The following is a 25,116-nucleotide window of genomic DNA, read 5'->3' as shown; positions in this document are numbered from 1 at the left end:
CTACATACATGTACATGAGAAACAATTAGACCATTTTTTGTATTCTGATTATTTTCTGTTGTAGATTGCCCAGCTTGTTGTCCAGAGTACAACCCCAGACTGGAAGTCAGCAGACCTGAGATACTCCAGGATTAAAGACATGAATCGAGGACAGGTTCTTACCTTCAAGGCAGTGGAATGGTCCACGTTTAGACTGACAGTAGATGCGATAGAGAGAGGGTCGGGCTCTCCCACTACACCAATTAGGTTGATCACAAATCAAGGAAAGGTAATTGAACAAAAGCATATATTCATAACTTGAAGTTTTTACCTTTAAGGCAGTGGAATGGTCCACGTTTAGACTGACAGTAGATGCGATAGAGAGAGGGTCGGGCTCTCCCACTACGCCAATTAGGTTGATCACAAATCAAGGAAAGGTAATTGAACAAAAGCATATTCATAACTTGAAGTTTTTACCTTTAAGGCAGTGGAATGGTCCATGTTTAGACTGACAGTAGATGCGATAGAGAGGGGTCGGGCTCTCCCACTGCGCCAATTAGTTTAATCACAAATCAAGGAAAGGTAATAGAGAAAACATTTTTACCTTCAAAACAGTGGAATGATTCACGTTAAACTGACCAAAGATGCAATATTCAGAGTTTGGGCTCTCCTTTTATGCTGATACATGTAGCTTAAGAAAAAAGTAAGGAAAAGCCTTAGAAAAAAATTGGACTGCAAAGCAGTGGAGTGGTCCACTTTTAGACTGACAATAGAATGGAGATTAAACAAAACCAAATGTATTACACATCAGATACTACATGAGGAACATCCATCCTGTAACTAATAAATCTGTTTATGATAATAATAATATGCAACACTTAAATGTTTGTAAGCGCTGCATACTGTCACCCCAGCTTTAGCACAACTATCCTTATCAGGTGCTCAAGCATTAAATGAAAATTTCCTCCCAGGTACCCATTTACTCTACACCTGGTTAGGGAAAGGAGAATGTAGATAAATGTCTATAAATCATCTTTCCTCAGATCTGCATCACAATGAAGGAATGAGTCGAAGATTGCTCTCTAGTGACGTCCAGACTGCAAGTGCTTCTGGAAGACATCCTCTAGGTACTCACTGACTCCCAGATCAAGGCCATCATGTTTTATATGCACAGTCTTAATCCTGTCATACAGAAGACCAGAAAAAAGACTTATAATTCCAATGACCTTTGTAACCTTTGTAATCCCAGCCATGGCGTAATTTCCTTCTGCAAGAAATTTATCCACATCGTGCTGCACTCGACCCAGGTGAGGTGAGTGGGTACCCGGCAGGATTAATTCCTTGAACGCATGAGCGCTGAAAGGCAGCTCGAGCTAAAGCCGGGGTAATGATAATGATAACAACGCACCTCGGAATAGAATATTTCTAGATGGCGCTTTATAAATGCCTATTATTATTATTATTATTGACCTGTCTATAATCTTTCACTCCTCAGATCTGCATCACGATCAAGAAACGACTCAACGACTGTTCCCTGGTGACATCCAGACTACAAGTGCTTCTGGACGATATCCTCTGGGTTCTCACCGACTCCCAGATCAAGGCCGTCATGCTTCACATGCGCAGTCTCAACCCTGTTATTCAGAAGGCTGCGGCTCAGAGTAAAGTGCATGCCGAGGCAGCAGGAGAGGTATGTGTAGGCCCATCCGCTTATTTTCATGTCCTCTGCAAAGAACGCCAGTGGCACCTTTACAAATTGTAGGTCCATTTTCACTTTAGTTGTTTTGACACATGCAGGAATTCACTTTGGGACTGCTTGTAGTCCGCTATTCTTTTGTCTATACTGAAATGAAAAGAGTAGAAGGTAGAAGATAATAGGATACCTGCTGCTGTTTCTTTGGCTTTTGTGAAGTTAGCTAATGATATCTTGCAGGATTTTGATTGAACATAAACTTGGATGTCAACAGTCACTTTCTAAGGGTGCTTCCATGTCTAGTCTATCGGAGGTGACTAAAAGCCGTTGTTCCCATATGAGGAAGAGCCATATGATTTACCATTAAAAAACCTACTTCTCTGTTCCAAAGAATAGGTATTTTTTTTCTCGTGAAGTAATTAACTATAATTAAATGATTCTCTGTTTACTTTATTATTCAATCCATAGATTAGGGTAAATATACCGATATTATTATGATTTAAAATTGCCCAAGTCAACACCGATTCCAATACAAAGTTTAAAACTACCTCTGTGAGTGTGACTTGAATGTATGCCCTTCATTGCTAAAAGTATCCTTGGCGAGAGCTGGTGTCTATGTCTATGACATGGGGTTGTTTCACAAAGATTTAAGTCTGTCTTTAGTGTTGCACTTCAATTTCAGTTGCTTGCGGTATACATGTACTTATGTATCACCGAACTGGTCAGATCATGTGCATTGGGTAATCAGACTATGGGGGTGTTGCAAAAAATATTTGCGATCAATCGCAAATATTCTGTTGCAATTTTACAATTGATTGATCACTTGTAACTGTAGCAAATTAGATTACACTCCTTGTTTCATGGAGCAGATTAGCAATCAATCGCAAATTTACAATTATTTGCATGGCATATGCTTGATTTCAAGAACGAAAACAGACTTGCAATTGATCACAAGTTTCTTGCAATGCCCCATATGTGTTTAATAACGTGTTCGTTGGTGTTTAAGCATGACTCTAAGTTACACTTTGTGAAACACCCTCCCCCTCATCTTCATTCCTGACTTGGTGTCTTATCCAGGCTGTGAGCAACCAACACCCCACGGAGGATCCCACCAACAGACCTCAGAATGTCAAAACCTCCAAGGAACTTCAACTGCTCCAGTTCTTTGAGCGCTACGACGTCCCAGAGACATCCTATCACTTCTTCACCAAGAGGGTCGACCTCCACCTCTGTGACGAAATGAATCGACCCGAGATAGGTATGTCTGTGTGAAGTATTGGAACAGTCCATTCACTAGAACGGGGTTTAGGAAGACGCCCAAAGATTTCAACTATCTTTGATAAAATATTTGTTCCTTATGCTCATGGAAGGGTGTGAATAATAAGGAATAAAATTTGACAGACAAAAGGAAAATAAGGGCTTGAATTTTCTGTTTTGCTGCAGTTGAAAAACGAAAAGCTTAATGTCACCACTATTAAACTTGCAAATTAATGTGGCCTTCTTTTTTTTCCCAATAATTTTGCAACAAATACAGCCCTTTCCCCAATTCACTCGCTGCTGCAATAACATTGTTATGATTTATTTCATTAATTAATGTTTGGTGACATGGTCCATAAACAAGTTTAGCATAGATCTAGCACTTTGAAAGTGCTTTATAGACACAAAGATCCTCCCCTTTTTTTGTTCCTGATGGGACTATGAGGAGTATAGACCTTTATGACATAATATCATAGCGCCCTCCCTCAGACGATATAGGAATATGTGTAGACAGATTTGTCAGAGATGCGCCAGCTGCAGATCAGCATTGCATGCAAGGCAAAGCGTTTGCTGTGAAGATGGCGGCGTAACGTCAATTTAATAAGATCTATACCAAAGAAGTGGAAGAAAAAGAAAGGACTACATGTAATGTGAGGGAATGAAAACCATTTGTTTATGGTGTAGTTTCTGCAAAAAAAGTCTAGAGTTATTTTTTATGGTTAACATGAGTCTTACTTTAAACTTTTTAATATCATGCCAAAGATTCAGAAAATTATGTGATTAGGAATGAGGCTGTTTCTAATTTGCTTTTACCTTTGATTTCAGAATTTTATCTTGTGGAAACCGTGTAACTAAAATTTCAAACATGTTGCTTTTGATTTTTTTTTATGGATCACCCTGTAATGATTGTTTCAAGAAGTTATTCTTTGCAAGTTATTTTTTTGATTTCACAATATGTTATTGTGGCTGTATAGGTGGTTGGTATCAAATTGCTATCTAACATGCATCAATAGTGTTACAGTGAAAACTAAGTATGAAGAGATCATAGTCCCATCTTGTACAAAGGCTCATTTGGACCGGGCAGAACAAATTCTGGAACATCTTTAATTTTTTATATGGAAATATGTATAGCAAAAGAAAATTTTTAATTACTGTCATTGCTACAGCTGTACATGTTTAAAAAAAAGAGAACAATATGAATGAATAAAACATGAAAATACACACTGTATTTATGCCAAAAGGCGGTGCTGCACCAGCCCAATTTTGCTCAATCTCGAGATTTTAGCCCGATCGACCCTCTTCACGACCCCATCTCCACCAGCCCAAGAAGAGCAATACGTGCTCTAGCGAGGCATCGATGCATCATGGTGTGACGCTATGAATAAATAATCCCGAGTGTGTTTGCACCTGTTAACTAGCGGGGTAATTTGTAAATAGCTTGGGGTTGCAATATTAGATCAGGATCATTTCCAGATCAGAAATAGCTGCTTATTTGAAAACTCGGGCTGGTGCAGACGGCTCTAAAATATTGGCTCGTACAATTCCCAAACTTGCTACACTTATTTTTTTTTCTGGGTAGCTCTGATGGTCTCCATATCATACTGAATTTTCACTAGTTGGTATTCATCAGTTCATTTCGTTTGGGTTGGTGCTGGTATACATTTCTTTGTGCCACGACTTTTAAGTCCTTTTGTTTCTCATTTTGTTTTCACCATTCATTTCAACTTCATTCAGACAAGAATGCGGCAAAAGGTATTAAATCACTGCTAATATAATGCACTGTGTTTGCTGATTGTTTTTGTTCTATTTGAGTTGGTTTTGTATCCCTCTTCTTTTACTTATATAGAAATAATCTCCCACTTTCATTCTCAATTTTTGAATGTAGAGTAATCACAGAAATCAAAACCCTCCAAGAAACTAATTTTTGGTACACTGCATGTCTAATTGTTTCCAGTTAAAGACTGGCATGGTGTGCATGAATAATAATGTCAATTTCTTTGGGGATTTTTTTTAAACGTGCATCTACATGTATGTACTGATTGTGTATCTCTCAAAATGTGCTAGATTTTAATATGAAAGGGCATTTTGTCATGATTGACTTTTGACTGTATAAATAGGAATTAGAAAGGGTATAATGAAGAAATAGAACTCAATTAAAAAATAAATCCCAATTAATGACACATTTCATAGTCTGTTTTTATAATTCATAAAAGAGGAGAATACTAGAACTTCAATCCTAAATGTTTTGGTTTTATGCAACTCCTACATTCTGTAGAATTTTCTTATCTTTTGTTTTGTGTTTATTGTGTAAGTGATCATTGCTGTATGTGAACCGACCCTATGCATTTTGTAATATGTGATTGAGAGTAAAATTTTATGTAGACCTACCCTCCTGCTTGAATTAAGAATAGGCATTATGGACAAAATAACAGCATGTAAACTTAAGCAAGGAGAGCTTTAAAAATTGCATTGAATGAAAATAAAAGAGAAATTGGGCAATTTGAATTTATTTTTACAAGTTGCTTTAAACAAATTGTTACCGGTACCGGTAATTAGTTTTACAGAAATGCTGTGGCTTCATCAATGTACATTTAAATTGCTTGTTAAAAAAAAATGTTTGCATGTTTATATCATTAGCCATTCACAGTGCACCTTCCAGAAAATGCACTGCACAGTTAATCACAATCACTTCATGATTATAATTGCTTGTGCAATTATGCATTTCTTTGTTTTTGCACTTAATTAATAGTCTTCTTAAATGTACAGTATACTGTTCTGGTAAATACTAATATGACTTGAGAAGTACGAAAGAATAAATAAAATATGTTCTGCTTTAGTAAGGTATACTTTTTATTGGAAGATTGATAAAGAAAAATAATTAAATCTTTCCGCCTTCTCTGCACCTGTGAATCTTGCAAGCAGTGGAATTCATCAATATTTACTATTTACTTGAAGTATTTTTTTTAGCTGAATAATTCTTGTATTTGTTTCATATCAATTTAGAATCATTCAAAAGGAGAATAGAGGGAGGTGCTATGCAGATCTCATTTTCTGGTGTTTCATTTGACTACTATCCTTATCATATAGCAAGTAAGTATGAAAAATAAATCACTTGATTATTTTGGATTTAGAATGCCTTCAGCTTTATCCGTGTTTTCATGATCATTATAGTTGTCATCATTATTTTAATCACCATCACCACCACCATCATCATCATTACCTTCGTCTTCATTATGATCTTCTTTTTTATCATCCTTCTGTTCATCTTCATCATCATCATCATCATCATCATTGCAATTATCACCATCACTATCACCATCATTATCATCATCATCATCATCATCACCTCCACCACCATCATCATAATCATCACTATCATTATCATCACCACCACCACCATCATCATCATCATCATCATCATCATCATCATCACCATCACCATCATCATCATTTTCATCATCACTATCCTGACCGTCATCATTATCATCATCGTCATCATCATTATCACCATCGTCATCAATATATTCATCATCATCAACATCCTATTCATCATTGCTATACTGTATAAGTGTTTATAAGAACTGTCACAGTATATTTATTTTTCCAAGGATCGTGTTTGTATCCCAGAAGTGAATATCATCTCTTGTGTATTTGCCCCTTTTTCTGCTGCATCAATAGAAATTGTATTATTCCTCTATCATTCTTAATTGTCACGCAGGTAGTTCTCGGACACACTGGCAGTACTTTGATGATGCAATGAGTCTCTCAGATAAATGGATACACACCATCCTAGCCCACTTCAAGCAACAGTACGCCATGGCCCGCAACGAACTTAAGAAAAGAACTGCCCCGCCCACTCATCCGGCCACGCCCCCACCCCATCCACACACAAAACAGACCACGCCCCCTGCACGCCCTGCCACACCCCCAAACAGGACTCAATCGCAAGTTGGCAGGGAGCGAGCCTCGAGCGCCAGCCACGGCCGTCCGCCGGGGCGCCCTGGGGGCACAGCCGCCCCACCCCAAGGTCATCCCCGATCCGGTGCTGTGCCTGGTCAGTCAATGCGGACATCGGTCAAGCTCATGTCCAGCTGCCTGGTGTTCCGAATACGAGCGTTGCAGCTGAGCAACGTGGCCACGTCGGACCGGGGTGCGAACAACGAGGAAAACCTGCGCAATAATCTTTTCTTGATGTCAGACAAGAAGACATTCCACTTGCCTCCTGAGATACCGTCCATACATGTAGAATACATGTCTTTCTACTTCCCTAATGAACTTGACTTCCCAGGTTAGTTTGACCTTTGCCCTCACTAATTCCTACATGTACAAATTACCAAGTTCACCGCAATGGAAAGTTGATTTTAATAAACTTGTAGAGAAAAATCCAACAAGCATATCCCTAAAAATTTCACCAAAATTAGATAAACATAAAGTTTTGATGTTTTAAAATTTTGCGTTGCTGTTTGGTAGGCACTAAAGAAACCAGTGATGTCATATATGATTTAAAAAAAAATCTCATTATATGATGTATGCTCTTTGTTTTATTTCATCAGTGCCAGCTCCTGTGATCTATGCTCAGATTAACCCTATGCAGCTCAGACTGGACAATACTACTATGCTATGGCTCAACCAGTTTGCTTTCAATGTTATGCAGACATTAGTAAGTAATATCTTATCCAGATATTAATATAAAAATAATGGCTGCTCATGAGAAGGATGATAAATTATCATTCTAGGATCCTGTCTTACAAAGAGTTACGATTGACCCAATCAATCACAACTGTACGGAAATCCATCCATACCATATTTTTTTCTACAAGAATTTCTTAATCTCATGTAGTAAACAAAGAGAATCACACTAAATCTCCAAGAGAACTATGAATGTGCATCATATCTAGAAAATATGTTGAAAAAACATGTATTTTAGATGTTGAAGTTGCTGGCCTTCCATAGTTTGATTGATCCAATCAATGGCAACTCTTTGTAAGATGGGGCCATGAGGTGCTTTCCATACCGGCCCCTTTTATCACTCCAAGGCCTTGGCCGAAGGGTGGTAGAAGGATGTGATATGAAAAGCGTGAATGGAGTGATCATTTCCACTGTCATCCGAATACAGAGCAGTCATTTGTTTTATATACCTCATCCAGAACTGCCAACCAATAGGATTTTATTTTTTGTGTGAGATTTTTGCATGAGAATAGGACAGGATTTATCTCAATTTAACTAGGAGATGGACTTGGGTTCTTTTATTCATATACACCATTGATCGAAGATATATTCTTGGTACACCCAATAATATTAATGAATGTTTGGATTGTTTCTCATTGTCTACACTTTACACTCCTTTCACCTCCAACAGCCTGAAATAGAGGAAATAGCTCCAGCCTCCCAAACTAGCACAGGACAGGACCACATTGATATCAGAATAGATGCTCTTATGCAGAAGGTAGACCACTTTCTGTTTTTTTTTAATAGAGTTGAATCTAGAATGTTTTAGAAACGACAGAAATTAAACTTTTATGTTCAACTGAATTTGTGGCATCGAATTCTATTATTTTGAAACTTGGTGAATGCGTAAGATTGTGAATATCCATTAAATAATTATAATAATTATACTGGCTCATATAGCGCTTAACACTTACTTTGTCAGAAGTCTCTAAGCGCTCTACAGTATATGCAGCATAATTACCCTGGCTTTAGCAGTGCGTTTCAAGGAATAAATTCCTGCCAGGTACCCATTTACCTCACCTGGGTTGAGTGCAGCACATTGTGGATCAATTTCTTGCTGAAGGAAATTACGCCATGGTTGGGATTCGAACCCACGACCCTCTGTTTCAGAGTCCGGAGACTAATCCACTGGGCCACAATGCTCCAAAGTTTCATGTCACATCAAGTAATTTGTATTTCAGTCTGTAGTTTAATATTGGCATTTGCATGTGGGCTTAGGATCTTTAAGATTATCTTAATTTCATGAAGCAGTTTGTCAGTGATTTTGGCTGACTATTATTTCAGGGCAACTTGTCACGTCTCTTAGGAGGAATCCCGCTATGAAGGTATTATGCATCTTTTCATCGCAGCTCCTGTGCAGCCCTAATACCTTGGTCACATTTGCTCTACAGCGGCCGTATGGCGTGTCGAAAACAGCCGTTTTCACATTTTACGTACAAGCTACATAGAGGTGCTTTGTATAAAAATGAATAAAACAGCCGTAGAGTAAATGTGACCATGGTATAACTTATGAACTGTTCTTGTCTTTTGGTATTCAGGTACTGGTTCCTGTCCCTGACCCTGTGGCCAACCAACCTGACAGGCCCAAGATCCTCCAGGTCCAAGTCTCACAAGTAACAGCAACCAACTGCCGGGTTGGGACTAACTCCTCCAGACCGGACCTGTCTAAAGTCCTGCAGAAATTCCAAGGAGTCCAACTCTTTCATTCTTCGTCGTTCCCAGGCAAAAAGACGGATCTGGAGACATTGCCAGCACAGTTCTGGAAGCATGCTTATGAACCCAACTTCCTCCTGCCTCCAGAGATGCAGGAGGATAGGAAGGATGGTTCTGTTCACAAGAATGGGACACCGCCTCAGCTAAGGGACGGGTTAGAACACCCCAAACAGCTTCAGGATGTGAAGATGACGACGTATACCTTCAGACCGAATGCAGCTGATGATGTCTGGGGCATCAAGGTTGATCAGATCTGGGCAGACTTTGTTGGAGTGCCCAGCTCCCCGGACAGGCCAGTACCATTCATCCAGCCTCTGCCGCTCAGCCTATGGATGTGCTCAGCCAATAGCAATACAGCATTACAATCACATGACCATATATCTGGGAGTAGCCCATCTCTTGCCAATATGCACATGGTTGTAGACACGCCCTCGTTTGTGGACATCACCATCAACCACTATCAGCTTCTGTTCCTTCTTAGACTCCAGCAATCCTTGCAAGTCCTCTCCTCAAACATGGAACTTGACCAAAACCTTTTCGCCAAAGATGAACCTCAGGAGGCGATGCCCGCCGTCGCCAGTCGTGTGATCTCCGTAGTCTTCCCCAGTATCCATTTAACCCTGCTCGGACCCCCATCGTCGGGTACCGACAAACAGGAGGATGAGACAACGTCGGCCAGTGATGTAACCAAGGATGATGGGAAGGTAGAGGAAAGTAGTCAGGAAGCAGAAGCCGATGGTGGTGGTAGCGTAGAAGAATTGACAAACATTCAGAAGACAGAACTATCAGATTTAGATCAGAGTAGCTCTGAGGTTGTTACAGACTCATCGTCGCCTATGTCGGACTTGGTTGATCTTGAAAGTGACGTTAAGAATGGTATATGCAATAGTGTTGTGAATGGAAATGGTGTTCATGTTATGGATCGTAGTGACATAAAGGCATTGAACCTTGGACCACCTGGTGCAGTGGTTATCACTGATGCAACACCCAATGGCAATGGTCACACGTCCTTTCTCAATAGCAATGAACCGGTAACGATCAATGTGACTTCACATCCTTTGGGCAATCCTCAAGGACAAGCACCTAGGAAGAACAACTCCGCCTCAGACCTGACCCAATCAGGGAGCGTATCCTCAGAGACAAGCGGTGGCTCTTTGTCCAACTTCTCCGGAGGCATCCCCAAGAGCAACAGCCAGAACTCCATCACCATGCAGATGAATGCGCTCATGTCGGCCAGCTCTATGGCATCATTGGACGAGCAAGGAATGGACTTTGAGACAATATCAGTGAGCAGTGATTCCAGTGAAGGGTTCACGATGGTTCCTCAAGGCTCGAGACCGGGAAGCACTGCGGATATCGAGTCAGAGAGTGGTTTAGGTAAGAGTCCTGTATGACCAAAGGCATAAGGTACCTTAGGTAAGCATGAGGTACCTTATGTACGCATGAGGTGTCTGTGGAATGTTTGGCATTTGTGCTGTTTCAAAGGTGACAAGTGTGTATAATTATTCCAATGCCTAAACAAAATGATGTGTGTTATATTTTTATAAGATAGTGATGTGGATCATTGTCATTTGATAAACCATCCTCATCTCAAAACCATGATAGGTCAATAGACCTTGTCATAAGTACAAGTCATTAGCAATTTTTTTCATCAGCTTAAGTAAATGACTGGTCACGTTATACATTTCAACCATTCATTTGATTAGGATCCAATTCACCATTATATGATCCCAACTATCAACCACCTGTTTGACTGATGCATATATACTGATAACTTTTTTGCAGATTTGTTCGCAGGAGAATAGCGAGTACCTATTATCTATGTCTCCAACTTGTTTCATTTCTCATTGTTGTTCCAGGGAGCGAGTTTTCGCAGTCCTTGACAACCCAAGATGGACATCAGAGCAGCGTTCTTACCTCATCGCCTAACCCTTTACCAGGTGTGTATTATCTGGGCCCTTTTGCATCATAGTTGCTCTTATAGTAACTTATCATATCGCAATGGTAACTACCATGGTAACATTGTCAGTAGCCAATCAAAATCAAGGATTCCATGGTGGGTGCTGTTGTTGTTTCTACACCCATTTTGTCTGCTTTCCGTTTGGTCTCGTCCCACATGGTGTAATCTTACTTTGTCTGAAAGCCATCATCTACTAACCATTTGGTCTAATTGCCATTTAGCCTATTTACCATATGACTCTCCCCATGCCCTCTAATATCTACTTGGTCTAAAACCATTTAATCTGGATGGTTAGACGAACTGTTTATGAAGCAAAATGTCATTTGACAAATGATGGATAATAAGTAGACAGTGGAAAATACACCAAATAGGCATTATACTAAGCGGGTATTAGTCCAAGTGTAGAGTAGACCAAACAGCAATTAGACCAAACTGATAGTAGAAATTGTGTTTAGTCCATGTGGTATTAGACTATCTGGGAAGTGGACCAACTACTTGTAGACCAAGTGAATAGAAGCCTTAGAAATCATGTTCTTGACTGTTCCAACCTTGGATCAACCTCTACTGGTACAGTTGCAATGCAAACAGCCTTTTGAAAAAGATATTTTTAATCATTCTTCCAAGGTTCAATGACCAACTGTTAATGGTAGCACTGATGATCAAGACACTGCTTAGGACAAACCCAAGGTGGATGCGTCCATGAGCATTCTAAGGTCTCCTTGATGAGTGTTTACCTTTTCAAAATGTTGACATTGAAGGTTTTAACAGTCTACTGATGAAAAATGGAATGCAAACAGCATTTCAAAAATTATGTTCTTCACTATTCCTCACTTAGGATCAATAGCCACTGTTGACAGTAGCACCGACGATCTAGTCCTCGGCGAGGAGAAACCCAAGGTGGACGACTTTGCTGGATGCATCCATACGCTACGTCAGGTCTCAGTCATGACCTTTGACCTTTGTTTATATTTTGATACAAGGATTTTAAAAATCATTTTCTTGATCATCCCACCTAGGATCAACGTCCACTGTTGACAGTAGCACTGATGATCTAGTCCCCACCGAGGAGAAACCCAAGGTGGATGACTTTGCTGGATGCATCCATAAGCTACGTCAGGTCTCAGTCATGACCTTTGACCTTCACGGGGTCAGTGCAGTGGTTCAGATGTGCCACAAGGACATGGCGGTTAGGGCAGCCGTCTTGGATATCGACAAGGAGGAAAAGGGCAATGAGAGCTTCACTAAATACATGAATAGATTAGACTCAGGTATGTAATTTACTCTTTGATGCATGCTCTTATACAGTGACTTTTAAAGTGGCAACCTGTTTATAAAGAATTTGTCCATAGAGGCCATTTAAAAAAATATTCCCTTGAAAATTTGAAGGGCTCAGTTCCAAAGGTCCAACATCCACTGTTGATGAAGTTTGAGGTTTTCATTTTTCAGGTGTAAACAAGGGGAAATTAATGATTTTTATTTTTTTTTTTGTGGGGGGGGGGTAGTACTTATTAAGCTCATCGGCCTAATTTTGCTACATACGTTTTTCAGTTGTAACCTCTGAAACGGCCCAAAAACTCTCAGTGTGAGAAGTTAACTGTTCCAAAGGTACCTCATGCGATTAATTCTTACTAATGCCTTTGATGATACAGAACTCTCACCTTCATGTAAACCACTCTCCGACTCACTTTGGGAATTTTTAGGGGCTCTTTTAATATGTCCATGGATTTTTGGGGGCTTCTTGGGGGCGAAGATCCTGAGTCCCTGTGTAATGATTTCTCTGGTGTAAACAATTGAATAATGTTAGGGAGAGAGAGAGCAAGCAATGTATAAATCATGTCAATATCCATAGATGCAGTTACAATGAAAATGAATATTAAGTTCACACAAGTGAAGCAAGAAAATCAGTCTTTATAGGCAGGTGGCCTTTGTGGACAGGTTTCTGTGCATGTAAATCACATTTCAAAAGGGAATAATGCTGTCCCTTGACAAATGGAAGCAACTGATTTTATTTTTTAAATTGATTTTTTTTCTTGATTCAGGATATTATCTGTGCTATAGGAGTCATATAGCCCCCAATTTTATTAAATATTAGATGTTTCAAAAGCAATCTCCATATAAAATAACCTGACATATTCTCATTTACACTCTTTGCAGAGAGTTGCTTTCTTTTGTCATGGGTCAGCAGAATTTTGCGCAACGGAAATAAAACTTGTGTTTTTTTTAATAGACAGATGGTTGTGCTATACAGTTTGTATGAATGTGCTTGATAATTTGATTTAAATTGTTTTTGTCGGTACTTGTCATATTTGAATTTTCCTTTCGTTTGTGCTGTTTTCTGTTATCTTCCCTTTTAAATGTGTTTCTGTCTCGTCATTGAAACATCCAGTTTGATTACAATTCACTTTGAAATTAATGTTTACATAATGGTGAACATTGGCATTGGGTGGCTACTTTGGTCTAACTTCTATTAAAGAAAGCACAAGTTCTTGAAGCAATCAGAGGACTGACGATTTGAGGTCCTTTCCAAAGGACCTGGTTACTAGGATTATTGCCTTTAATACTGAAGGTACAAATGTTGAAAGTGGTTGCGCTGGTATGCAGTGGCAAAGATTGATTTTCTTATCGGGGGTTACTATTCACAATTTCTGAAAAATTGGATGAGATTTTACATTGCAATAAATTAGATTTTTTCCAGGGGCTCTGTTTTTGTTTTCTAGGGCTGTTTGCTGTATTTTGCGAGCAAAATTGCACCTTCCCTGCGTTTGTGCATACAAAATTTACCTACACGTGTAGTTTTTTTTTTTATAGTATTGATTATGTTTTATAGGGCTGCTTGATATCCCCCCCCCCAAAAAAAAAAGATTAAACTGTATGCTGTAGTAATAATAAGAATGACCATGTTGGGTTCTCTGATGACATAAATATATCATATGCAACAAAAATATTGTGGCAATGCATTTCAAACTACAAAATGGTCTAAAATCTATGACAAAATGATGTAATACCCATCCATTTTAATACTTCTCTCAATACTGTGTATCATCTTTTTGCACATCAGTTCTGTAATCTCACTGGACAATAATCTCTGTAAATTATCCAATGAACTGATTACCTCTAACAGATGACCTGTTGCAACCGGTAATGTTGCAGCATTGCCTAATGTCACAACATATTACATCTTGGATAAAAAACAAGTGTCATTACAATCTGTAAGATGTGACAGGACCTACTAGTAGTGCTCTGTTTATAGCACTCACAACATTTTTGTTTTTTGCCAGTACTGGCGTTCACTTAACACTTCATTAATGAAACGATAATACATGTATATAAAGAACTTAATACACATTGTTTCTAAGTGCTAGAAACATTAACAAAATATAACTTTTAATTCTGTAATCACATACTGTACTGTATGTGTTCCTTTATAATGTAATTGTTAATATACCCCCGCCAAACAAAGTTTGAAGGAGTATAATTGTAGGAATCAGCGTACGGTCGGTCGGTCCATCGCAAATCTTGCGCATCAAACTACTTCCTCAGTTTTTAACCAATTCTCATGAAATTTGGCACACACAATAATATTGATAGATGTGGAAAACATGTTTCATAAGTGTGTCACACATCATGTTGCCATGGTAACATTGTATTATATGGCAGAAATTGGGTAAAAACACTTAGGAGTTTTAAATTACTTCATCAATTTTTTTCAACCTATTCTCATTAGATTTGGCTTACATATTGGTTTTGAGGTAAAGATGTGCAGCACATATTTTTGCATGTGTCAGAAATCGTGTTGCCATGGTAACAATATATGGTATGTTAAAAATTAGGGAAAAATCATGCAGTTCAAACTACTTCATCAGTTTATAACCAATCCTCATGATAATTTGCTCATCCATAGGTTTGGGGTTAAGACTGGCAAGACGTATTATTGTCCATGTGTTGGAAACTGTTGCCATGGTAACAGTGTAGGCGAGGTTATTAATGATCTAGCTATTGCAGACTATCTTGTAGCCCTCATATATTGTGAACCCTATCTTGTACGTTACATGTTGTGTTTATTTCGATCGTTCTTTCACCCTTTCATTTCTGCCCCTACATTTTCAAAGTCCACGCCACCCTGACTGCATGCATAACACAAGCATGCGTAGAAGAAAAACTAATGTACTTTACGTGCACGCGGGATGCTGTACGTTTTCTCTACAATTTGCCTGCTAGTACCGATAACGGTAAGCGTTCTTTAGCTACACCGTCTTTAACACCCTTTCTTATCACCCTCTTTAAATGTCATTTCTTTAACACCTTCTTTTACAAAATGTACTAGCATTTCTCAACACTTTCTTCACTTTCTCCTAAAACTTCTTATTCCTTGTACAGCACATAATACTTTTTATGTAGTGCCAAGATTATTTGAGTATTTCAACCTTTTAGGAACACCGGTGAACTTTTTACACCCAATGGCCCGTATTCTGAAGTCGGGTTTAACTTAAACTCAGGTTTAAAGTTGTGGTCTAAGTATGGACAGCCAATTGTTACATAATCACTAACAGTAGAGATATTATACTTCAGCTCATTCGGCTCTCAAATCATTCATAATTGTGTAGGAAGTATAAATAGATGATTGTCTTCACCATCGATGAATCAGGAAAGAGCACAGTGAACATAAGAAACATACAACTTAATACAAATTTTGATAATTATGGCTTTCCATACTTAAACCACAACTTTAAACCTGAGTTTAAGTTAAACCCGACTTCAGAATACGGGCCAATCAAAATATTTTCTTCTTTCTTTTTCTATATATGGGTTCTTTTTGCATCGTTTAACAACATTGTATAAAAGCCTTAGGTTCATCCATGCATTCCACCCTTGGTTTGCTCAGTTTACTTTTAGCGTCATCTTAAAAAACCCCACACATTTCTTTATCTCTCTCACACACAGCATTTCTATGCCTTTATTTTACCTGGGTAGCGTTTTATGAAATGACTTGTTCAAATGTTATCCTTTCGAGTCTGTTTTTAATCTGACTCCCGTGCTACTCAGCCAATCAAGACCAAGGAAAGATGTCAGATCTTGGGCCTGTTACAGAACGAGTTGCGTTTAAAACGCAAGTCAAAATATCAAGCACAAGTCCCGAATACGGGTGCTTCATCGGCTGAAAATCAAGTTGCACAAGATTTTTTGAGTTGCGTTTGATCGCAAAGTTCTCTTTCCGCAACGGGCCACTTGTTAATGTTCACATGTTGATAAAACACTCCCAGACCGTGTATCATTCTAGCAACATCTAGATAGACTCATAGGCCCGTATCCTGAACCATTCATAATTATCTAGGAAGTATAAATAGATGATTTTCTTCACCATCGATGAATCGGGAAAGAGCACAGTAAACATAAGAAACATACAACTTAATGAAAACTTTGACACCTTTGGCTTCCCATAATTTTAGCACATAGTTAGACCATGGTCTAAGTTAAAGGGGAAGTTCACCCTAAAGAAAACTTTGTTGTAAAAATAGCAGAAAAAATAGTAAAAAATATTGGTGAAGGTTTGAGGAAAATCCGTTAAAGAGTAAGAAAGTTATTAAATTTCAAAATTTTGGATTTGTGACGTCATAAACGAGCAGCTGCCCCATGTGTTATGTAATATAAAATGTATGAATTTCAAATTTTGTATGGTTCCTGATGACTTAATTTTGTTTTCTTTTCAAGATCGGGTGTGAAACGATTTGTCTATTGATATACAAAAGTTACAGTGAAAACCATTTTCAATTTTCTGAGAAAATGACATTTCGTTGATTTTTTACCATTCGCTATGTAGGAATGCTGCTCGCATATGACGTCACAAATCAAATAATTGAAATTCTAATAACTTTTTAATTATTTGATGAATTTTTCTCAAACCTTCGGCAATATTTTTTATTATTTTTTCTGCTATTTTTACAATAAACTTTTTTTCAGGGTGAACTTCTCCTTTAAACCTGACTTCAGAATACGGGCCATAAATTCTGCATATTGTTGGGGGAAAGGGTCTCCACCTACTGACAACTTGGCATGGCAGTCACTAATGCTTAGAGGTGGTGATGGTAGATGTCCCCTCTCTCCTTCATGTATGGGTCATTTTTCATCAAACTAATCAATTATGCTAGAGAGCTATGACTAATCAAGGTGTGTTTCGCAAAGGGTAAAGCCTGGCCTTAAGTCATGCTTAGGTACCAACACACATATTTTCAACACATCGATTAATGATAAAAAATGCTGTGCAGAGCACTTTCAATGAGCACGATCTGAAGTTCTGAACAATCCTTGATGTGTTTCACTCGACTGGGAATTGAAGTGTGAATTTTAATCACACTTAATCTTTGTGAAACAGCCTTAAGATTTCAGTCCATAAGAAATCACAAGCATGGCAGGGAGGCATTTCATGAAAGATTTTTTTCAGTGAATTTCACTTACAAATTTTGCTTTCAACCAATCAGATGCATGGATTAATGGTAGCTTATAACATCTGTCGCGGAAATAGCTGCCAAAGCTTTTCATGAAACACTCACTCGCCGATTTTAGCTTATTGAACCTGGTCTTATAATGGGACTTGCATTTGATCAAAATGTTTCTTCCAACAGGCCACCTACATCATCTAAGATCTTTCATTGCTGGTGCTCTTTTTTTTGATAGATGAAACATATCATTTGTAAAGTTAGGGTGCTTGTATATTTTAAATAGTGGTATTCATAACGACATGATTTGCCTGTATTACATGTAATGTCAGTTAAAGAGGCTCCTCATGATTTTTCACTTCAGTATTTTTTCTGGAGGCGGTTGGCTTTGTAGGCTATAAAAATAAAAATGACAAATTTTCTTCAAATTTTTCAAGCTTTGTACATTTGATTTTTTTTGCATGAATTGGATGGTAATGACAAGCTAATCTGTTTAAATTTGAATGTTTTTAGCTCTATTCTTGTCATGTTTTTATTTCCACACTTTATCTGGTGCATGTGCGGGATCATTCATTTGAAATGAAATTTCCTTTAACTTTGTTAAGATGTATGTTTCGGTGCTCATTAGGTTTTGTTTATTTGTTGTTTTCCCCCTCCAGCTACACTGTATAAATGTCATTTGCCCTTTAAAAAATATTCATTTGGAGAGCATTTCATGAAAAGTGTTGTCAGTGATTTTTCACACAATGGATGTTACAAGCTACTGCAAATCCTTGCATCTGATTGGTTAAGAGCAAATTAGTCAGTGAAAGTCACCGATGAAACGTTTCATGAAATGCTCCCCATATCCTCTAATACTGATCGGTTTGTTTCTTGAAATTTGCATGTGTTATAGGTGGAGGAAGAACCAATAACTTTTAATCTCTACATTATTTTTGTCTTTAATGTAAAGTGGAAACAAGAAAGAAGAGAGAGTGAGAGATAGGTAGTCAAACAGATATAGACAGAGTGAAAGAGAAAAATGTTTTGTTCTTTTCAAAAGCTTTTACAGTATCATACTATGTAGAAAGAAAGTAGCTTAATGAAAATGTTGAAAGAGGACAATCTTATGATAAAAAAAGAACACATGTTTCTCTTCTTCTTTGGTGACTTTTTTGTGGAATATGTATGCATAAAAATGGAAATGAACAAAAATAATATGCAACATGCTATTGCACATAATGCAATGTTTCTAAGCACTGCATGCAAATATTATCCCCAACTTTCTCATGGCTACCTAGTCCAGATTGAACCTTGTTGTTTGGAAGTGCCCTTTCCCAAAGCTAACATAGAGGGCACATGACTCCCAATCTCTCATCAGCGTCAATCCACTGATCTTGTTGGGAGGGAAGATGAGTGGATTGGCGCTGATTAGAGGTTGGGAGTCATGTGCCCTCTGTGCAAGCTTTGGGAAAAGGCACTTCCAAACAACAAGGTCCAATCTGGACTAATGGCTACCCTGATTGGGTTGCTCAAGCATTCAAGGAATTCATTCCTTCCTTCTTACCAAACACCCAATTTACTACACCTGGGTGGAGAGTGGCCGATGTAGATCAAATGCCTTTCACGTTTAAAATGTTATTGTTCTTTTAGGTGACTATCAGCGAGAGAGTGTAAAGCAGAGGAAAGGAAAGGAAGAAGAGGAAGAAAAGACAGTGGTAAAACCAGCCAAGGCATTGATGCGGTTTACTTCCGGGCCTTTGGCAGAGAAGCTGTGTGAGAAAGCAGGAGAGAGGGGTTACCTGCAACTACAGGTAAAATATCAAACTGTGAGGTACCTACCTTGTCAGGAGTTGCACCTTGTCCAGGGAAATAATTACCCAGGGACTGGAGTTGATTTAGCCCCCAAAATACCAAAAAAAAAAGATTTTTGAGTATTTTGGGGGCTAAATCAACTAAGAATGGAACCCTTGAAATCCCCATTCAGTGCAATATTAAATCCTATCCATTGTTGCAGTTTTAGGCAATAAGTTGTGAAAAGTAGCCCCCCAAATTAAAAAAAAAAATTTTTTTTGCCTGGGCCCCTTTGCATAAAAGTTACTCTTATGGTAACTTTGCCATCCAATGGTAACTACCATGGTAACAATGATCAACAGCCAATCAGAATCAAGGATTCTATGCAAGTTGCCATTCCTTGGCAAAGTTACCATAACTTCTATGCACCGGGACCCAGGTCTTGCCGCGTCTTGTCAAGAGCCGAGTCTTTCCCGCGGTAATCCTCCAAGCAGCATTTCATTACCAGTTGTCGTATTTCATCATAGAACAGTGGGAAATACAGAAAATCCACCATGAAAAGACTCATAGTACCTTTACAGAGCTGCCAAGTAGTACGGATTTTCTGTATTTAGTACTGAAAAATGAGAAGAATACTGATGGTTTCATGAATCAGAAATCAGAATACTGATTTCTCACATTTCAGTTTTATATGTTTTCCTATGGTATTTCTTTGAAAATACTGATTTCCTTGCCAAAATACTGATTTTCAGCTTTCAAAATACTGAAACGTTCTTGTTCAGGTTGGCAGCTCTGCCTTTATAGCAGGATTTCCAGTTAAAAGACACGCTGCAGACTTTTGACAAGGTACCTTATTTTGCAAACAGGAGAGCAAAATAGTTGGTAGTTTTCACCGACTATTTGTTATAAGCTACCGGTATCCTTGCCTCTGATTGGCTCAGAGCAAAATTGCCGATAAAAATCATTAAATATTTTTTCATGAAATGCTCCCTTCTTTGATTCAGTGCCCATGTAACACAAGATCCAAACTGATTGATTTCTTTATTTGATTGTTCTTAATTATCAGTGCACTTTAACATGATGATGGTGATGACGATGATTACAACGATGAAGATGATTATGGTGATGATAATGATTATGATGATGGTGAGGATGATGATTATGGTGATGATAATGATTACGATGATGATGTTGATGATGATAATGATTATGATGATGACGATGATTATGATGATGATGGTGAGGATGATGATGCTGACAACGATGACGGCAACGATGATGATGATGATAATGATCTTATGAAAAATGGCAATATGATTGTAAGCAATTAAGTTAGTAACATAATATAATATTTTATTTAATACTGATGTATTGTAACATTTTTTAAAAATCATCATCCTCAACACAATAAATACTTTTCATTAAGGTGAATCGTCATATACATTTTCTTACTAATTTGCAGTTGAGTGATGTAGACCTGAATTTCCTCAAGTCATCGCTGACCAACCTGAGCTCCCTGGTCCAAGATGAGCTGGACTCTCAGCCCATGCCACTGGACATCACAGTATTCAACACAGCTGTTACATTACAGGTTAGATAGCACCTTTCTTGCTTAGTTTGAATTTACCAGTTACTACATTTACTATATGATGCAGAAATAGAAGAAAAAAATCATGGATTGGGAAAAAGTATGAATTTACAGAATTTCACACACACACACAAATTATGTGTAGACTTTTCTTTTTCCAAGAAAGCAAACAAGTTCATAATTGTCCATGACTTTTTAAAATTAATCTTTCAAATGCCCTTTTCACCTGTGAAATTTATGATGAAATTTTAATGGTTTTGTACCAAAATGAACTGTTTGAAAAGTGTGAAAAGTTACTTTTCTTGAAACATTTGTTCTTTCATAATTTTTTTCAGGACGATTCACCTCTGGTCTACCCTGATACTGTTTCAAGCCCTCCTCTTCAACTGAGAATACCATCAGTTAGAGTACATCGGTCTCCAGATGGCGCTTTCCATGTCAAAGGTAACAACTGAATTGTTAAGTGGTCTGCTGTGGCCGAGTGGTCTGAGGTGCCTGACTAAACATGGAAAGTCAGGTTCGATCCCCGGCTGCGGCACCTATGCCCATGAGCAAGGCTTTCAATCGGCAATGCTCTTTTATCCTGCATTCAAATATTTGAAAATGCTATACACATCCTTGGTATCTAGGTGTGCACTTATTTTACAAAAAAAAAAATTATTGTTGACAATGAAAATGTCTGCTTATTCACCAGAGTAAGACACCTTTTGTCCTAAGTTATGCTCATATGTATATTTTTTTCTTGCTGGAAATGTGATTTTTATGTTAAGATCATAATCATAGGGTTGTTGGTCAAGGTGGGAAGCTCTCGCTACAAGGAAAATGATAAAAATCAACTATGATTTCATTCTGACTCTCGCCTTGTAATCAGAGGGTGGTGTGTTCGAATCCCACTATGGCCTAGCGCCCTTTGGCAAAGCGTCAATCCACACTTTGCCACTCTCACCCAGGTGCTAATTGGGTATCGGTAAGAAACAACCGTCATTGTGGTTGGTTTAGCAAGTTTGCGCCTAACAGGCTGCTTGGAATGCTATGAATCCAGTGACTGGGTAATAATTGTTAAGAGCTTTGAACAGTCGTAGATTGATATTAAGCGCTTTATAAATGCCAATGAATTATTATTCTCTTTCTATCAGGTATCCATCCCCAAGGCATCAGCTTGAAAGCAACAGAAGACAACGGCCCCACGCCACCAACCACACACCAAGACATAGACACCAACACACCCACACCGTCACAAGACACAGCTGCCGTGGCAACGCTCAACGACGAGAACACCATCCTCCGCAGCCAGATGGCTCATATGAAGGACGCCCTCGCAGTGCTCGAGAGGGAGAGGACGTCGTTACTGTCAACGCTCGAGCACTTGCAGGAAGAACTGTTGACGGCGGATAGGGAGAGGGATAAGCTGAAGGAACATGTGGTGGAGCTTAGTCGGAGAGTCAACCTGGGAAGATGAGAATCCCAGCGGTATTCTTGAGTTCTGGTGAGGTATCTGTGTGTTAATGTGGATCGAGGTGTTCACCAGGGATGCTTTCTACCGTCTACGCACTTCACTATTGGGAGCTGCTGTAGGGAGGGCGGCAGGTTTGAGAATGGTGAGAAAATGGCATCACTTTCCATCAAGTCTTCACTAGGCACTTGTTACAACTGTCCATCCAACGTATAAGTCCGAAAGCCCCCGACTGATTTGATGAACCCTGGTCCAAGACCGAGTGAAATTTATATGTTGTGTGTTTGCTATGGAAAAGATAGTTATCGGCAGCATAATCTAGGACCCTGTCGTACAAAGAGTTGTGAATGATATGATCAACCACGACTATGGATGGCCAGCAACGTCACCATCTAAAATGCAAATTTGTTTACAACATTTTCTAGATATGATATACATTCATTCATTCATCGTTCTCTCAAAGATTTGGTGTGTGATTCTCTTTGTTAACTAAGGAGATTGTGCGAATTTCTGGTAGGAAAAATCATAGTATGGAAATTGATTGGATCATTCGTAACTTTTTGTAAGACAGGCCTCGGTGGGTGGGCATAGCCATGTTGTTTCTTTAGAACAAATTGACAGCGCCCACTGTTTGACCGTATGTATTTGAAAGAAATGATTTGCCATGATTTTGGATGGAATTACTTCACCAGAAATCAAGATTACCTATGTGTACTTTGCTATCGATAACCAAAGCAATAAACCTATGGTAGTGGTGATGAGATAAATTATCATGTACTTTTAGAACAAAATCAAAGATTTTGAGAGATAAATACTATTTATTTAGGCCCTTACAAGTGGGTTTCAAAGCATCTGTTAAGAATGTTTCATCATTAACAGGAATGATGAATAAGCTTTTAGCGCAATAAAGTACTTATTCATATGATCAGTATGTGTATTAAAGTAGAATGAAACGCTGGGAACATTCATAGCTTGTGTGAAAATAGACAAATCAAAGAAACAGATGAATGAAAGTTTGAGAAAAATTTAACAAATAATAAAGTTATGAGCATTTGAATATTGAGTTCACCATTGATGTGGACATCCTCCCATTGGCAAGGGGATGAACATGTGTGATTATTACACTCGTACAACTTCCAAATTGCTTTTCTACGTATTTTACTGATATCGCCACCATACATGTATCTATCTATTTTTTTCGGTAAATTGCCAATTTGTCTATTGCCAACTCGTCCACTCATCACATGGTTTCATTTATGCCATTCCGTCCATCAACATTTAGTCTAACAACCAAATGGTCCAATAATCATTTGTCTAAACCCCAGTTCATCTATGACCATTTCGTCTCTTAACCATTTGGTCTAATATCCATTTAATCTTCGTTCATTTTGCCCCAAAACACCTATTCAAATTAGCCCAAATGGTATATAAACTAAATGGCTATTGGACCAACTGGTCATTAGATGAAATAGTGAGTGGACAAAATAGCTATTAGACCGTGTGGATAGTGGAGGAACTTATGGTAGACCAAATGATAGTAGACAAGTTGGTAATTGGACCAGTTGGCATTAGACCAATTGACCATTTTGTCATGGGACGACATGCAATAATGGTGTCATAAGATTCATCAGCGACAGGATCTTTGTACTATTATATTTATTAGGACCTGAAAATTTGATGTATTTGGGGTATATCATCAGTGTATGAAGGGGAGAGTTGTAGATGTTGGACATCACAAATCTTGGCTGCATTGCCAAAGGAAGGATCACCATAGCATATTTTGTGATTTCGACTTTCGAATGCTCGTAACTTTCTTCTTTTTTTGCCATGCCAATTTCACTCAAACTGTCATTGATCGTATTCTATGATCTTTCTGTTTTCATACAAGCCAACTTGTTCCAAGGGTTTTATTCTCCTTTAAAGTTAAATATATATGTGTTGTTATAATTTATGAAGAAATTTCAGTTGAGTGTGCAGACTTGATGGTCACATACATGGCAGTGCTTTGACTCAATTGATAAAGTGAATCTGCATTGGTCGATACACAAACCGTAGAAACTGGACAATGGAAGTCTTGTGCTCGATGTACTGCAGCTATGTAGCTGCAAAATTAATGTGATTTTTGTATTCGTTTTCTTTTTGTTTTGCACAATAACACTGATTTGAAGATAATTACATGGAAGTCCTTTTTGCCAGTTCCATGACATTTTCTCCGGCGACAAATGCTCTGCTGTAAATTCCACACACTAGTAGAATGTCCAACTTCAACCCAGGATTGAACACTCTACCCTATCATAAACCTATCCCTGTTTTTATAACAAACATATCTAAACCCGAAAGGAACCCTAATCCTAGTATATATACATATATACATATATATATATATATATATATATATATACAAAAAAATTTAAAGCCCAGAGTGATTATCGCCGGAGGAAATGTTGTGTCACCCTATTTACCACCTTACCAAGAAGAAAGTGCCCCTTTCATTAAGGAATCCAATGGGTGGCACAACATTTTCTCTTGCGACATTTG

At 38.3% G+C, this 25,116-nt stretch overlaps 1 protein-coding gene across 3 annotated transcripts in view; it reads left to right on the top strand.

Annotated features, from left to right (window-relative positions):
• The window catches only part of LOC121422140 (UHRF1-binding protein 1-like), a 59,299-nt gene extending 35,471 nt beyond the window's left edge, over window positions 1-23,828 (top strand). Inside the window, exons 6-21 of one of the 3 annotated variants that reach the window (XM_041617033.1) lie at window positions 65-268; window positions 1,475-1,669; window positions 2,750-2,930; window positions 4,664-4,681; window positions 5,933-6,019; window positions 6,648-7,217; window positions 7,483-7,589; window positions 8,289-8,375; window positions 9,196-10,747; window positions 11,230-11,310; window positions 12,347-12,598; window positions 15,440-15,559; window positions 19,397-19,557; window positions 21,000-21,128; window positions 21,461-21,569; window positions 22,262-23,828. In XM_041617033.1, coding sequence (XP_041472967.1) covers window positions 65-268; window positions 1,475-1,669; window positions 2,750-2,930; window positions 4,664-4,681; window positions 5,933-6,019; window positions 6,648-7,217; window positions 7,483-7,589; window positions 8,289-8,375; window positions 9,196-10,747; window positions 11,230-11,310; window positions 12,347-12,598; window positions 15,440-15,559; window positions 19,397-19,557; window positions 21,000-21,128; window positions 21,461-21,569; window positions 22,262-22,584 — 4,176 coding nt within the window. In that variant the 3' untranslated portion in view covers window positions 22,585-23,828. The remainder of the gene's footprint in view (window positions 1-64; window positions 269-1,474; window positions 1,670-2,749; window positions 2,931-4,663; window positions 4,682-5,932; window positions 6,020-6,647; window positions 7,218-7,482; window positions 7,590-8,288; window positions 8,376-9,195; window positions 10,748-11,229; window positions 11,311-12,346; window positions 12,599-15,439; window positions 15,560-19,396; window positions 19,558-20,999; window positions 21,129-21,460; window positions 21,570-22,261) is intronic. The other 2 variants (XM_041617034.1, XM_041617035.1) reach the window with 2 other exon arrangements.
• The last annotated feature ends 1,288 nt before the right edge of the window (window positions 23,829-25,116 follow it).

This window comes from Lytechinus variegatus, chromosome 9 (assembly GCF_018143015.1).
Source record: "Lytechinus variegatus isolate NC3 chromosome 9, Lvar_3.0, whole genome shotgun sequence".
NCBI classification, from domain to species: Eukaryota; Metazoa; Echinodermata; class Echinoidea; order Temnopleuroida; family Toxopneustidae; genus Lytechinus; species Lytechinus variegatus.
Note: the sequence above shows the minus strand (reverse complement) of the source record. Positions and strands in the feature narration are given on the sequence as shown.